Source organism: Coregonus lavaretus (genome assembly GCF_964263955.1).
Source record: "Coregonus lavaretus genome assembly, contig: HAP1_SCAFFOLD_6308, whole genome shotgun sequence".
NCBI lineage: Eukaryota > Metazoa > Chordata > Actinopteri > Salmoniformes > Salmonidae > Coregonus > Coregonus lavaretus.
In genome coordinates this window covers 18159-32500 of record NW_028164240.1, presented here as the reverse complement: position 1 = coordinate 32500, position 14342 = coordinate 18159, and the positions used below count along the sequence as shown (strand labels likewise).

The 14342-nt window shown below is 46.3% G+C and overlaps 1 protein-coding gene across 1 annotated transcript in view; it reads left to right on the top strand.

Annotated features, from left to right (window-relative positions):
• The window catches only part of LOC311117290 (pyruvate carboxylase, mitochondrial-like), a gene marked incomplete at its 3' end in the record, with an annotated part of 15095 nt that extends 1056 nt beyond the window's left edge, over window positions 1-14039 (top strand). The window contains exons 2-4 of the mRNA XM_084192260.1: window positions 2877-2994; window positions 4064-4131; window positions 13956-14039. Coding sequence (XP_084048386.1) covers window positions 2877-2994; window positions 4064-4131; window positions 13956-14039 — 270 coding nt within the window. The remainder of the gene's footprint in view (window positions 1-2876; window positions 2995-4063; window positions 4132-13955) is intronic.
• Between the last annotated feature and the right edge of the window lie 303 nt (window positions 14040-14342).

The window sequence follows — 14342 nt, the reverse complement described above, 5'->3', positions numbered from 1 at the left end:
AACCTGGAACCACTGGCCTAAGGAGGGAAACATGAAAGGAAGGGGAGATCCGGTAGTTGGTGGGGAGTTTGAGACTTACCTCGTTGATCATCCAGAGGACCTTGAAGGGCAACCGGTACACGGATGTGAGGCTGACCGTGACCCCCCAGCTTCTCCATAAAGGATTTCTAGACCCGCGACGTGAACTGGGGACCACGGTCAGAAAAGATGTCCTCTGGAAGGCCATAGTACCGGAAGACCCCTGGCTATCCATAAAATAATAAAACAACAAAATCATGCCATCTGGTTTGCTTAATATAAGGAATGTGAAATTATTAGAGGACTGGCGGGCACTCACAGGGCCCTCAACCGGCGTGGAACCACAGGTTACGGGAAAGCAGGTCCTCCGGCATTCTGGTCCCCAGTCGGTACTTTTCATACTCGACCATGTGATGGTGGGATTGTGACGTTGGAGCCACGGGAGGCCGAGGATTACTTTGTGTGTACAGGTGCTGAGGGGATGAAGAAGCGTAGGCTTTCCTGGTGCATGGGTCCTACGGTGAGGGTGAGTGGTGCGGTGATGTGCGTAACTGTGCCGGATCCCAATGGTCGTGTGTCCAGAGCTTGGATAGGAAAAGGAGAGGAGAGCGGGTATGAGATTAAGTTCAGGGAGGAGGCGAGGGCCTGGTCGATGAAGTTTCCCCGCAGCACCGGAGTCCACTAGAGCTGTAGAGACAACACTTGAGGGACAGCCAGCGAAATAGGAACCGTAAAAGGGTTTGGTGGAAAACAATGAAAATGGGATACTCACGCCTGGGCCGGCCCTCTACTCTAGTGGACCACGGGTTAGGGCGCACCGGACACCACTGAAGCTGGTGCCCCTCCTGGTCGCAATAGGGAGGCAGAGCCCCAGCTGTCTCCGGCGACGCCGCTCTGCCGCGGAGAAGTGTGTGGCCCCTACCTCCGTGGGTTCAGGTTCTTCCTCAGGACATCCAAAAGGAGGGAGGCGAGTGGCGAGGTGGACACTGGTGCTCCCGCAGAAGGTTATCCAGACGGGATGGCCATCGAGATGAGAGCTTCCAAGAAAATATTGTCATCCTGACATGCCAACTCTGTCTGGACCTCCTCGTTGCAGTCCACTGCAGAGTAGAGTGCCTGAACGCCGGCTCATTCCATCCGCTGGAAGCTGCCACAGTCCGAAAGATGAAGGCGTACTCAGCAGCGGTCTGGGCACTCTTCCGGAGCTGGAAACCTCTGGAGGTCGAAGAGCCATGAACCTCTCATAGGACCCCAGCTCCTCCTCTCCTCTCTCCCAGAAGGCCGTAGCGGTCAGCAGGGAAATGACAGTGGCAACCTTTGACCTCTTGGTGGTCGGGGCTACCGTCTGATAGGCGAAATAGAGCACTGGGAGTAGGAAAGCCACGGCAGGAAAGCCACGGCATTTCGATGGAGTGCCGTAATATTTGTCCTGAAGGGATAGTTGGGCATCGCTGACCTGGGCGGGCTGGGGGGGCTGGCTCACTGTGATGACCCGTGGTAGGAGGCCCTCTGATAGGGGAATGGAGAACCTCCCTGGTGGTGTCGAGGCGGTGGCCGTACCCAGTTTCACCAGCTGGTCGTGGTATTGATGGAGTAGATGACCTTGTTCGACCTTGTTCGTTAACCGTCTGGAAGAGCGTAAATCTTCTGCTGCTTCCATACTGTTGAAGTGTTATTCTGTAACGTATACGCCGGGAGTCAGGAAACAGGTGCAGAAGGTAATTTTAATAAATAACAGATGCAGATTAACAAACATGCGGCGCATGCAGAACGTGAGAGAAAACAATAACACCTAGTGACTGAAGACAACTGAGGGCTAAATAAAGGGGGAGTAATCAAGGAGTGATGAAGTCCAGGTGTGCCTCATGATGAGGCACAGGTGTGCGTAATGATGGTTGCCAGGTGTGAAAAATGATGGGTTGCCAGGACCGGGGGTTAGTGGACCAGCGACGTCGAGCGCCGGAGCGGGGAGCGGGAGAAGACGTGACTGATATATTATTGATGGATGTTTGGGTGTATATTCTGAATAATAGTAGATATATTATTGATGGATGTTTGGGTGTATATTCTGAATAATAGTAGATATATTATTGATGGATGTTTGGGTGTATATTCTGAATAATAGTAGATATATTATTGATGCATGTTTGGGTGTATATTCTGAATAATAGTAGATATATTATTGATGGATGTTTGGGTGTATATTCTGAATAATAGTAGATATATTATTGATGGATGTTTGGGTGTATATTCTGAATAATAGTAGATACATTATTGATGGATGTCTGTTTATATTCAGAATCCAGCAGGTAGCTTAGTGGTTAAGAGCGTTGTGCCAGTAACCGAAAGGTTGCTGGTTCTAATCCCTGAGCCAACTAGGTGAAAAATCTGTAGATGTGCCCTTGAGCAAGGCACTTAACCCTAATTGCTCCTGTAAGTCACTCTGGATAAGAGTGTCTGCAAAATGACTAAAAATAAAGTATTTTTGTAAGTTACTAGGAATCCTTCTTAGGGGGAAAGTATTGTTGTAAATTACTAGGAATCCTTGGGGGATGTTATGCATAAGTTGTAACTTATGCATAACTCATTCATATGTTGGTATATCGATTGAATGCTTGATTGATTGACTGACGGATGGAAGGATAGATTGATGCGTAGGTCGGTCGGTAGGTAGGGAAAGTCTTTGACTAACTATTGATTTACTTGATTTATTGATGTATGTATTGTTTGATTGATTGATTGACTATCTCTTCTAGGAACTGGAGTTGAACTCCAGAGAGCGTACTCTAAAGCCCTGACTAACTATTGATTGATAGATTGTTTGGTTTACTGATTGGTTGACTTGATTACATCAACAGGAACTGGAGGAGAACTACCACAGGGCCTACTCTGAGGCTCTGACAGCGTTTGGGAACGGAGCTCTGTTTATAGAGAAGTTCATCGAGAAACCACGACACATAGAAGTTCAGATCCTAGGTAAGAGTGTACGTTTGTATGCATGCATGTGATTGTGTGTGTGTGTGTGTGTGTGTGTGTGTGTGTGTGTGTGTGTGTGTGTGTGTGTGTGTGTGTGTGAGAGAGAGAGAGAGTTGGTATAGAGTTGTATAGTCATTATTCTGCCTCATTATAGATTAATTTGTAATTGGAGAGAATGTCGATATTACAGAGTTGGAATTGAACTTGGCTGCAAATTGCTGTGTGTGTGTGTGTGTGTGTGTGTGTGTGTAAATACCAGCCCCTCGTGGAACGCTTGGACAACCTCGTGTAGGTGCAAGCTGGTGGCTCTGATATTTGGCAGTCTCAGCTTGTAGTGTGTGGCCTCCAGATTGCGGGACTTACAAAAAACTAGGGCAAAGCAGTTGGCTAGGTACTGCTCTGTTTCAGCTGTCATGGGCAGCCTAGCTGTTTGGAGAAGGAGGTGATTTCTGTACCCTTGAGTGCCATGAATACAGAGACCTTTGAAATGTTTGGATCCTTTTTTTTTGTAAATTTGATTGGTGGATTCAAATAAAGTATCTAAAATGTGTGTGTGTGTGTGTGTGTGTGTGTGTGTGTGTGTGTGTGTGTGTGTGTGTGTATGTGTGTCTGGGGACATTAATTTGTGTCTAAAGGGCAAGTTTGGGATATAAATTACCCACCCAAAACTCTCCTCTTCTCTTCTCTTCTCTTCTCTTCTCTTCTCTTCTCTTCTCCCTCCCTCTCTCTCTCTCTCTCTCCCTCTCTCTTTCTCTCTCTCTCTCTCTCTCTCCCTCTCTCCCTCTCTCTCTTTCTCTCTCTCCCTCTCTCTTTCTCTCTCTCTCTCTCTCTCTCCCTCTCTCCCTCTCTCTCTTTCTCTCTCTCTCTCTCTCTCTCTCTCTCTCTCTCTCTCTCTCTCTCTCTCTCTCTCTCTCTCTCTCTTTCTCTCTCTCTCTCTCTCTCTCTCTCTCTCTCTCTCTCTCTCTCTCTCTCTCTCTCTCTCTCTCTCTCTCTCTCTCTCTCTCTCTCTCTCTCTCTCTCTCTCTCTCTCTCTCTCTCTCTCTCTCTCTCTCGCTCTCTCCATCCCCAGGTGATAAGTATGGGAACATAATACATCTCTATGAGAGAGACTGTTCCATCCAGAGAAGACATCAGAAGGTATCTATACATAAAAACACCAGTCTCAACGTCAACGGTGAAGAGGCGACTCCAGGATGCTGACCTTCAGAGTTGCAAAGAAAAAAGCCATATCTCAGGCTGGCCAATAAAAAGAAAATATTAAGATGGGCAAAAGAACACAGACACTGGACTTTTTCTTTGCAACTCTGCCTAGAAGGTCAGCATCCCGGAGTCACCTCTTCACTGTTGACGTTGAGACTGTTTTTTTGCGGGTAATATTTAATGAAGCTGCCAGTTGAGGACCTGTGAGGCGTCTGTTTCTCAAACTAGACACTCTAATGTATTTGTCCTCTTGCTCAGTTGTGCACCGGGGCCTACCACTCCTCTTTCTATTCTGGTTAGAGCCAGTTTGCACTGTTCTGTGAAGGGAGTAGTACACAGCGTTGTACGAGATCTTCAGTTTCTTGGCAATTTCTCGCATGGAATAGCCTTCATTTCTCAGAACAAGAATAGACTGACGAGTTTCAGAAGAAAGTTATTTGTTTCTGGCCATTTTACGCCTGTAATCAAACCCACAATTACTGATGCTCCAGATACTCAACTAGTCTCAAGAAGGCCAGTTTTGTTGCTTCTTTAATCAGCACAGCAGTTTTCAGCTGTGCTAACATAATTGCAAAGGGGTTTTCTAATGATCAATTAGCCTTTTAAAATTATAAACTTGGATTAGCAAACACAACGTGCCATTGGAACACAGGACTGATGGTTGCTGATAATGGGCCTCTGTACGCCTATGTAGATATTCCATAAAAAATCAGCCGTCTCCAGCTACAATAGCCATTTACAACATTTACAATGTCTACACTGTATTTCTGATCAATTTGATGTTATTTTAATGGACAAAAAACAAGAACTTTCGAAAACAAGAACATTTCTAAGTGACCCCAAACTTTTGAACAGTGGTGTATATACAGTTGAAGTCGGAAGTTTACATACACTTAGGTTGGAGTCATTAAAACTAGTTTTCCACCACTCCACAAATTTCTTGTTAACAAACTATAGTTTTGGCAAGTCGGTTAGGACATCTACTTTGTGCATGACACAAGTAATTTTTCCAACAATTGTTTACAGACAGATTATTTCACTTATAATTCACTGTATCACAATTCCAGTGGGTCGGAAGTTTACATACACTAAGTTGACTGTGCCATTAAACAGAAAATTCCAGAAAATGATGTAATGGCTTTAGAAGCTTCTGATAGGCTAATTGGCATAATTTGAGTCAATTGGAGGTGTACCTGTGGATGTATTTCAAGGCCTACCTTCAAACTCAGTGCCTCTTTGCTTGACATCATGGGGAAATCAGAAAAATAAATTGTAGACCTCCACAAGTCTGGTTCATCCTTGGGAGAAGTTTCCAAATGCCTGAAGGTACCACGTTCATCTGTACAAACAATAGTACACAAGTATAAACACCATGGGACCACGCGGCCATCATACTGCTCAGGAAGGAGACGCGTTCTGTCTCCTAGAGATGAACGTACTTTGGTGCGAAAAGTGCAAATCAATCCCAGAACAACAGCAAAGGACCTTGTGAAGATGCTGGAGGAAACAGGTACAAAAGTATCTATGTCCACGGTAAAACGAGTCCTATATCAACATAACCTGAAAGGCCGCTCAGCAAGGAAGAAGCCACTGCTCCAAAACCGCAATAAAAAAGCCGTACTACGGTTTGCAAATGCACATGGGGACAAAGATTGTACTTTTTGGAGAAATGTCCTCTGGTCTGATGAAACAAAAATAGAACTGTTTGGCCATGATGAGCATCGTTATGTTTGGAGGAAAAAGGGGGTTCTTGCAAGCCGAAGAACACCATCCCAACCGTGAAGCACGTGGGTGGCAGCATCATGCTGTGGGGGTGCTTTGCTGCAGGAGGGACTGGTGCACTTCACAAAATAGATGGTGTAGTATCTAAACAGTTTATGATTTTGCTGACGTTTGCAAATGGTGTGTTAGAGGAACTTGGCTCTGCTTGCGGAAACATCTGGAAAACATTACTACATAGGTTTCTTGGAATAGAGGAGAGTCTACTATGTAGAGGCCAGGGATTGGTCTATTAAAATCACGCAATATTATGTTACATAGGATATAAATACCATGTTTTGAACAAAGGACGGGGAGAATAATCATTTTTTGAGATTGGGCAGATGTTCTCCAGACATTCTGCAGATGTCTGTAAATTGACGCTGGAACCCTTTGATATAAATTAACTTTTGTAATCAAAGTACAGTGTAAGCGGACTTCTTATCATCACAGCATAGATCAGCATCGTTGTTTCTGACACCACAATGGCATCATGAGGAACTTAAATGATGTGGATATATTGAAGCAACATCTCAAGACATCAGTCAGGAAGTTAAAGCTTGGTCGCAAATGGGTCTTCCAAATGGACAATGACCCCAAGCACACTTCCAAAGTTGTGGCAAAATGGCTTAAGGACAACAAAGTCAAGGTATTGGAGTGGCCATCACAAAGCCCTGACCGCAATCCTATAGAAAATATGTGGTAAGAACTGAAAAAGCGTGTGCGAGCAAGGAGGCCTTCAAACCTGACTCAGTTACACCAGCTCTGTCAGAAGGAATGGGCCAGAATTCACCCAACTTATTGTGGGAAGCTTGTGGAAGGCTACCGGAAACGTTTGACCCAAGTTAAACAATTTAAAGGCAATGCTACCAAATACTAATTGAGTGTATGTAAGTTTCTGACCCACTGGGAATGTGATGAAAGAAATAAAAGCTGAAATAAATCATTCTTTCTACTATTATTCTGACATTTCACATTCTTAAAAGAAAGTGGTGATCCTAACTGACCTAAGACAGGGAATTTTTACTAGGATTAAATGTCAGGAATTGTGAAAAACTGAGTTTAAATGTATTTGGCTAAGGTGTATGTAAACTTCCAACTTCAACTGTATACTACCAGTCAAAGGTTTGGACACACCTACTCATTCAAGGGTTTTTCTTTATTTTTTACATTGTAGAATAAAAATGAAGACATCAAAACTATGAAAAAACACATTTGGAATCATGTAGTAACCAAAACAGTGTTAAACAAAGCAAAATATATTTTATATTTGAGATTCTTCAAATAGCCACCCTTTGCCTTGATGACAGCTTTGCACTCTCTTGGCATTGTCCCAACCAGCTTCATGAGGTAGTCACCTGGAATGCATTTCAATTAACAGGTGTGCCTTCTTAAAAGTTAATGTGTGGAATTTCTTTCCTTCTTACTGCGTTTGAGCCAATCAGTTGTGTTGTGACAAGGTAGGGGGGGTATACAGAAGATAGCCCTATTTGGTAAAATACCAAGTCCATATTGTGGCAAGAACAGCTCAAATAAGCAAAGAGAAACGACAGTGCATCATTACTTTAAGACATGAAGGTCAGTCAATATGGAACATTTCAAGACTTTTAAAGTTTCTTAAAGTGCAGTCGCAAAAACCATCAAGTGCTATGATGAAACTGGCTCTCCTGAGGACCGCCACAGGAATGGAAGACCCAGAGTTACCTCTGCTGCAGAGGATAAGTTCATTAGAGTTACCAGCTTCAGAAATTGCAGCCCAAATAAATGCTTTACAGAGTTCAAGTAACAGACACATCTCAACATCAACTGTTCAGAGGGGACTGTGTGAATCAGGCCTTCATGGTCGAATTGCTGCAAAGAAACCACTACTAAAGGACACCAATCGCGACGAGTACTGATATACGAAGAGGCAGGATGCAGATGCAGGAATTAACAAGGTCAAGGTTTACTTAATAATGAGAAAGAGAATAACAAAGAGAGAGTAAACGACACGACCCTTAACAATCACACACAACACAATACAGAACAGTCCAGGGCTAAATAGGGGTGATGATGAGAGGACCAGGAACCACCGGCCTGAGGAGAGACACATGAAAAGTAGGTGAGATACGGTAGTGAGGGGGAAGGAGCAGCCGGTATGATACTTCATTTATCCGGCGGAGGACATTAAACGGCCCCACAAAGCCAGACACGATCACCAGGCTGGAATACAGGGGCCTCACTGCGGTGACAGTCGGCTTGGTCCTTCCAAGCCAGGCGGATGTCTTCGTCCAAACGACAGATGCAACGATGAGAGATGAGGGCAGGATCCCCCAGATCCTTCCTTTCTCCAGTATGGTGCATCCTGGAGAGTGCGTCAGCTTTCACATTCTGGGATCCTGGGCTGTAGGACAGAATGAATTGAAAGCGAGTATGAAATTGGGCCCACCTGGCTTGACGTGAGTTCATCTGTTTTACTGCCAGTATGTTCTCCAAATTCCGGTGGTCAGTAAGAATCCGGAATGGATGGTCTGCGCCCTCCAGCCAGTGTCTCCATTCCTCCAGAGCGAGGACGACGGCCAACAGCTCCCTGTCTCCAACTCCATGGTTCCTCTCTGCGGGGGTAAGTTTTGTAGACAAAAAGGCACAGGGATATATTTTCTCTGGCATACCGTGTCGCTGGGAGAGGACCGCACCCACACCCTCCTCCGATGTGTTCACCTCCAGGATGAAAGGACGAGATGGATCTGGGGTTTTTAGGATGGGCGCTGTGGTGAACCTCTCCTTCAGCCTCTTGAAGGCAGCGTCAGCCGCAGGGTTCCAGGCCAGCTTTTGTGGCCCACCCTTAAGGAGAGAGGTGAGCGGGGCGGCTATGGAGCTAAAGGACCTGATGAAACGCCGGTAGAAATTGGCAAAGACCAGGAAGCTCTGTAGGCCCTTGATGGTGGTGGGAACTGGCCATGACCTGACGGCGTCCGTCTTAACTCCTTCCATGAACACCCCCTGAGGACTGATCCTGTATCCCAGGAAGGAGATGGCCTGTTGGTGGAATTCGCATTTCTCCCCCTTCACCAACAGGCTGTGTTCCCAGAGGCGGAGTAGGACAGCTCGGACGTCCCTGACGTGCTCCTCGAACGTAGCCGAGTAGATCAGGATATCGTCAATGTACACCACCACCTGTCTACTCAGCATGTCCCGGAACACGTCATTGATGAAAGATTGGAACAACGAAGGTGTGTTGGTGTGACCATAGGGCATGACGCAGTATTCATAGTGGCCTGAGGTAGTGCTGAATGAAGAAGCTGGTGGAGGCAGGAGAGGTAGAGCATCTGATGAACCCCTGTTTCAGGGTCTCCGCCACATACTTCTCCATGGCCTCAGTCTCTGCCATGGAAAGGGGGTAAATGCGACTCTTTGGGGGGTGTTGTCCCTCCAGTAGGTCAATGGCGCAGTCCCAGGGCCTGTGAGGAGGGAGACACGTAGCCTTTGATGAAGAGAAGACATCGGAGAGATCTGCGTACTCACGTAGGATGTTGGGCTGGAGTGAGGCAGGTCTTCCGGCATGAGGTGGACCAGGCTGTGATCCTCTTGGTGATCCAATTGATGGCGGGGTTGTGTAGTCTGAGCCAGGGCAATCCCAAGACGATCCAGTGAAGGGGTGACGTGACGATGTGGAATGACAGCTCCTCGTGGTGCTCCGGTAGGGTGGGAATGGTGATGGTGATGGGGAGAGTGACGTGCGTAATGGTGCCTGATCCAAGGGGTTTATTGTCCAGTGAGGTGACGTGTAGCGGCGATGGCAGTAGCACGGTGGGCAACCCCCATTCAGAGACCAGCTCCCTATCTATAAGGTTCCCCGCTGATCCGGAATCTATCATTGCAGTAGAAATGGAAGAGAAGGAATAACCAGTCACTGTTATAGGAACTAAAAACAATGGTTTTGTGATAGGAGTGGTCCTCTGTAGCTCAATTGGTGGAGCATGGCGCTTGTAACGCCAGGGTAGTGGGTTCGATCCCTGGGACCAACCATACGTAAAAATGTATGCACACATGACTGTAAGTCGCTTTGGATAAAAGCGTCTGCTAAATGGCATATTATTATATATTATTATGACGTAACACTCACGGAGTGGCTACGGGAGTCAAACCACCTAGATAGGAAGCCCCCAGGAGATCTGTGGTCCGTGGTGGTGTAGGGGATGCTGCCCACCTCCATGGGTGAGGACTCGGAAGCAGGGCGCTTCCATAGATCAGATGGGGTGAGCGTCGAGGATCCGGGAGGTGTTGGGAACGCCGTCTCTCTCTCAACATGTCGTCAAGACAGATGGACTGGGTGATGAGGGGTATCAAGGTCCATCTCATCGTCCCGGCATGCGAGTTCCGTCTTAATGTCCTCCCGTAAGCCTCTCCTGAAGGCCGTGCGCAGAGCACGCTGATTCCAGCCGGAAGACGCCGCCACCGTGCAAAAGCTCAGAGCGTACTCGGACGCGGGCCCCGTCCTTTCCCTCCATGGGATGATAGAACACCGTCCTGAACCGAGTGAGGAAGGTGGGGTAGGGAAGCGCCACTGCCTCCTCTCCTTCCCAGACTGCCGTGGCCCAATCCAGCGCCTTTCCTTTAAGTAGCGAGATCACCAGCGCTATCCTGGCTTGGTCAGCTGGATATGCCCTAGGCTGACGCGCCAGGTAAAGTGAAACCTGTAGCAGGAAACCGCTACATTTAGTAGTTTTACCATCATAGCGCTCCGGTAGGGCAAGGGTTCCCCGCAGAAGTGGGTGATAGCACGGGAACAGGTGGATTGGATGCACTCGCCGCTCCCTGAGGTGGCACCGGAGCGCTGGGCAGATTATGCAGAGTTTGGAACACTATCTGCATGGTGGCGTTCAACTGGGCAAGCTGCTGCTGGTGCTGGTCGAGGCACTGGGAAACTCCTGCTGCATCCATTTTCGTGAGGTGTGTGATTCTGTGATGAGTACTGATATACGAAGAGGCAGGACGCAGACGCAGGAATTAATAAGGTCAAGGTTTACTTAATAATGAGAAAGAGAATAACAAAGAGAGAGTAAACGACACGACGCTTAACCATCACACACAACATCACCCAGAACAGTCCAGGGCTAAATAGGGGTGGTGATGAGATGATGAGGTGCAGGTGCGCTGGAGGTGATTAGGGTGCGTTTGGGTTTCCATTCCGGTGTTGCCGAGGTGGTGCGCTGAGACCGGTGGCTCAGTAGACCGGCGAATCCGAGCGCCGGAGGGGAGCAACGGGAGGAGACGTGACACCAATAAGAAGAAGAGACCTGCTTGGGCCAAGAAACACGAGCAATGGACATTAGACAGGTGGACATTTTTCCTTTGGTCTGTAGTCCAAATTGGAGATTTTTGGTTCCAACCGCCGCGTTTTTGTGAGACGCGGTGTGGGTGAACGGATGATCTCCGCATGTGTATTTCCCACCGTAAAGCATGGAGGAGGAGGTGTTATGGGGTGGGGGTGCTTTGCTGGTGACACTGTCTGTGATTTATTTAGAATTCAAGGCACACTTAACCAGCATGGCTACAACAGCATTCTGCAGCGATTCGCCATCCCATCTGGTTTGGGCTTAGTGGGACTATCATTTGTTTTTCAACAGGATAATGACCCAACACACCTCCAGGCTGTGTAAGGGCTATTTTACCAAGAAGGAGAGTGATGGAGTGCTGCATCAGATGACCTGGCCTCCACAATCCTCCGACCTCAACCCAATTGAGATGGTTTGGGATGAGTCGGACTGTAGAGTGAAGGAAAAGCAGCCAACAAGTGCTCAGCATATGTGGGAACTCCTTCAAGACTGTTGGAAAAGCATTCCTGGTGAAGCTGGTTGAGAAAATGCCAAGAGTGTGCAAAGCTGTCATAAAGGGTGGCTATTTGAAGAATCTAAAATATAAAATATATTTTGATTTGTTTAACGCTTTTATGGTTACTACATGATTCCATATTTATTATTTCATAGTTTTGATGTCTTCACTATTATCTACAATGTAGAAAATAGTAAAAATCAAGAAAAAGCCTTGAATGAGTAGGTGTGTCCAAACTTTTGACTGGTACTGTATATACAGTGCATTCGGAAAGTATTCAGACCCCTTCCCTTTTTCCACATTTTGTTACGTTACAACATTATTCTAAAATTGATCAAATTATTTTTTTCCATCAATCTACAGTCAATACCCAATAATGACAAAGTGAAAACAGGTTTATATAATTTTTTGCAAATCTATAAAAAACATTTCAACAGTATTCAGCCCCTTTGCTAAGAGACTCGAAGTTGAGCTCAGGTGCATCCTGTTTCCATTGATCATCCTTGAGATGTTTTTACAAATTGATTGGACATGATTTGGAAAGGCACACATCTGTCTATATAAGGTCCCACAGTTGACAGTGCATGCCAGAGCAAAAACCAAGCCATGAGGTCAAAGGAATTGTTCGTAGAGCTCCGAGACAGGATTGTGTCGAGGCACGGATCTGGGGAAGGGTACCAAAAATGTCTGCACCATTGAAGGTCCCTAAGAACACAGTGGCCTCCATCATTCTTAAATGGAAGAAGTTTGGAACCACCAAGACTCTTCCTAGAGCTGGCAGCCCGGCCAAACTGAGCAATCGGGGGATAATGGCCTTGGTCAGGGAGGTGACCAAGAACCCGATGGTCACTCTGACAGCGCTCCAGAGTTCCTCTGTGGAGATGGAAGAACCTTACAGAAGGACAACCATCTTTGCAGCACTCCACCAATCAGGCCTTTGTTGTAGAGTGGCCAGACGGAAGCCACTCCTCAGTAAAAGGCACATGACAGCCCGCTTGGAGTTTGCCCAAAGGCACCTAAAGGACTCTCAGTCCATGAGAAACAAGATTCTCTGGTCTGATGAAACCAAGATTGAACTCTTTGGCCTGAATGCCAAGCGTCACGTCTGGAGGAAACCTGGCACTATCCCTAATGTGAAGCATTGTGGTGGCAGCATCATGCTGTGGGGAGTTTTTTCAGCGGCAGGGACTGGAAGACTAGTCAGGATCGAGGGAAAGATGAACGGAGCAAAGTACAGAAAGTTCCTTGATGAAAATCTGCTCCAGAGCGCTCAGGACCTCAGACTGGGGCGAAGGTTCACCTTCCAACAGGACAACAACCCTAAGCACACAGCCAAGACAACGCAGGAGTGGCTTTGGGACAAGTCTCTCAATGTCCTTGAGTGGCCCAGCCAGAGCCCGGAGTTGAACCCAATCGAACATCTCTGGAGAGACCTGACAATAGCTGTGCAGCGATGCTCCCCATCCAACCTAACAGAGCTTGTGAGGATCTGCAGAGAAGAATGGGAGAAACTCCCCAAATACAGGTGTGCCAAGCTTGTAGCGTCATACCCAAGAAGACTCTGGGCTGTAATTGCTGCCAAAGGTGCTTCAACATAGTACTGAGTAAATGGTCTGAATACATATGGACATTTGATATTACAGTTTTGTATTTGTTTTATAAATATGCCAAAATAATACAAAAACTGTTTTTGCATTGTCATTATGGGGTATTGTGTGTAGATTGATGAGGGGTGGAAAAAACTATCTAATAACTTGTAGAATAAGGCTGTAAAATACAAAATGTGGAACAAGTCAAGGGGTCTGAATACTTTCCAAATGCACTGTATCTATATATAACTATATCTACAGTATATACTGTACATGTTCCTCATTCCTTTACTATTTATTCCTTTAATATATATTCCTTTACTATTTATTACTTATTTGTTATTACTTTACCACATCTTCAGTCTCTTATTTGCTAACGGCTACTTCTCTAATGACATCATATATATTGTATTGTGTTATATATTGTTTGTTTTTTTGGGTCAAAGAATGTTTTTGAGATGTTGTCCTTTAAGTCTTGCTCCTATTTAGCTTTTTTTCTTCTAGTCTTAAAGTCTGTCTCTGTTTAATGAAGGTGTTGTTAATGAAGTTTCATTGAGTTTGAAGGCGGTGTTGTTAACAAAGTTGTGTTGTGTTCTGTAGGTGGTGGAGATCGCCCCTGCGGCCGAACTGGACCCTCGTCTAAGAGACCGACTGACTTCTGACTCTGTCAAACTGGCCAAACAGGTATGGACACATAAACAGACACCGCGCCCCCTTTCTCTCTCTTTGCTGTCCGTTGTACTTGATGCTTCGCTTTTGGTTGGGGTGGGGGGTAATGGTGGGTAAGCGCTGCCTGCCAATGACTGACCTGGCTGCTCTAATGAATCCATCCATAAGTCTGTGAGCGTTTACTCTGCCTGCCTACTAATGACTGACCTGGCGGCTCTGATGAATTTTTCCTTTTCATCTGGCTGCTCAGACATTAATAATAGATATCTCTCTCTATCTAGATGACTGAGGCATCATCCTCTTGTGTGTGTGTGTGTG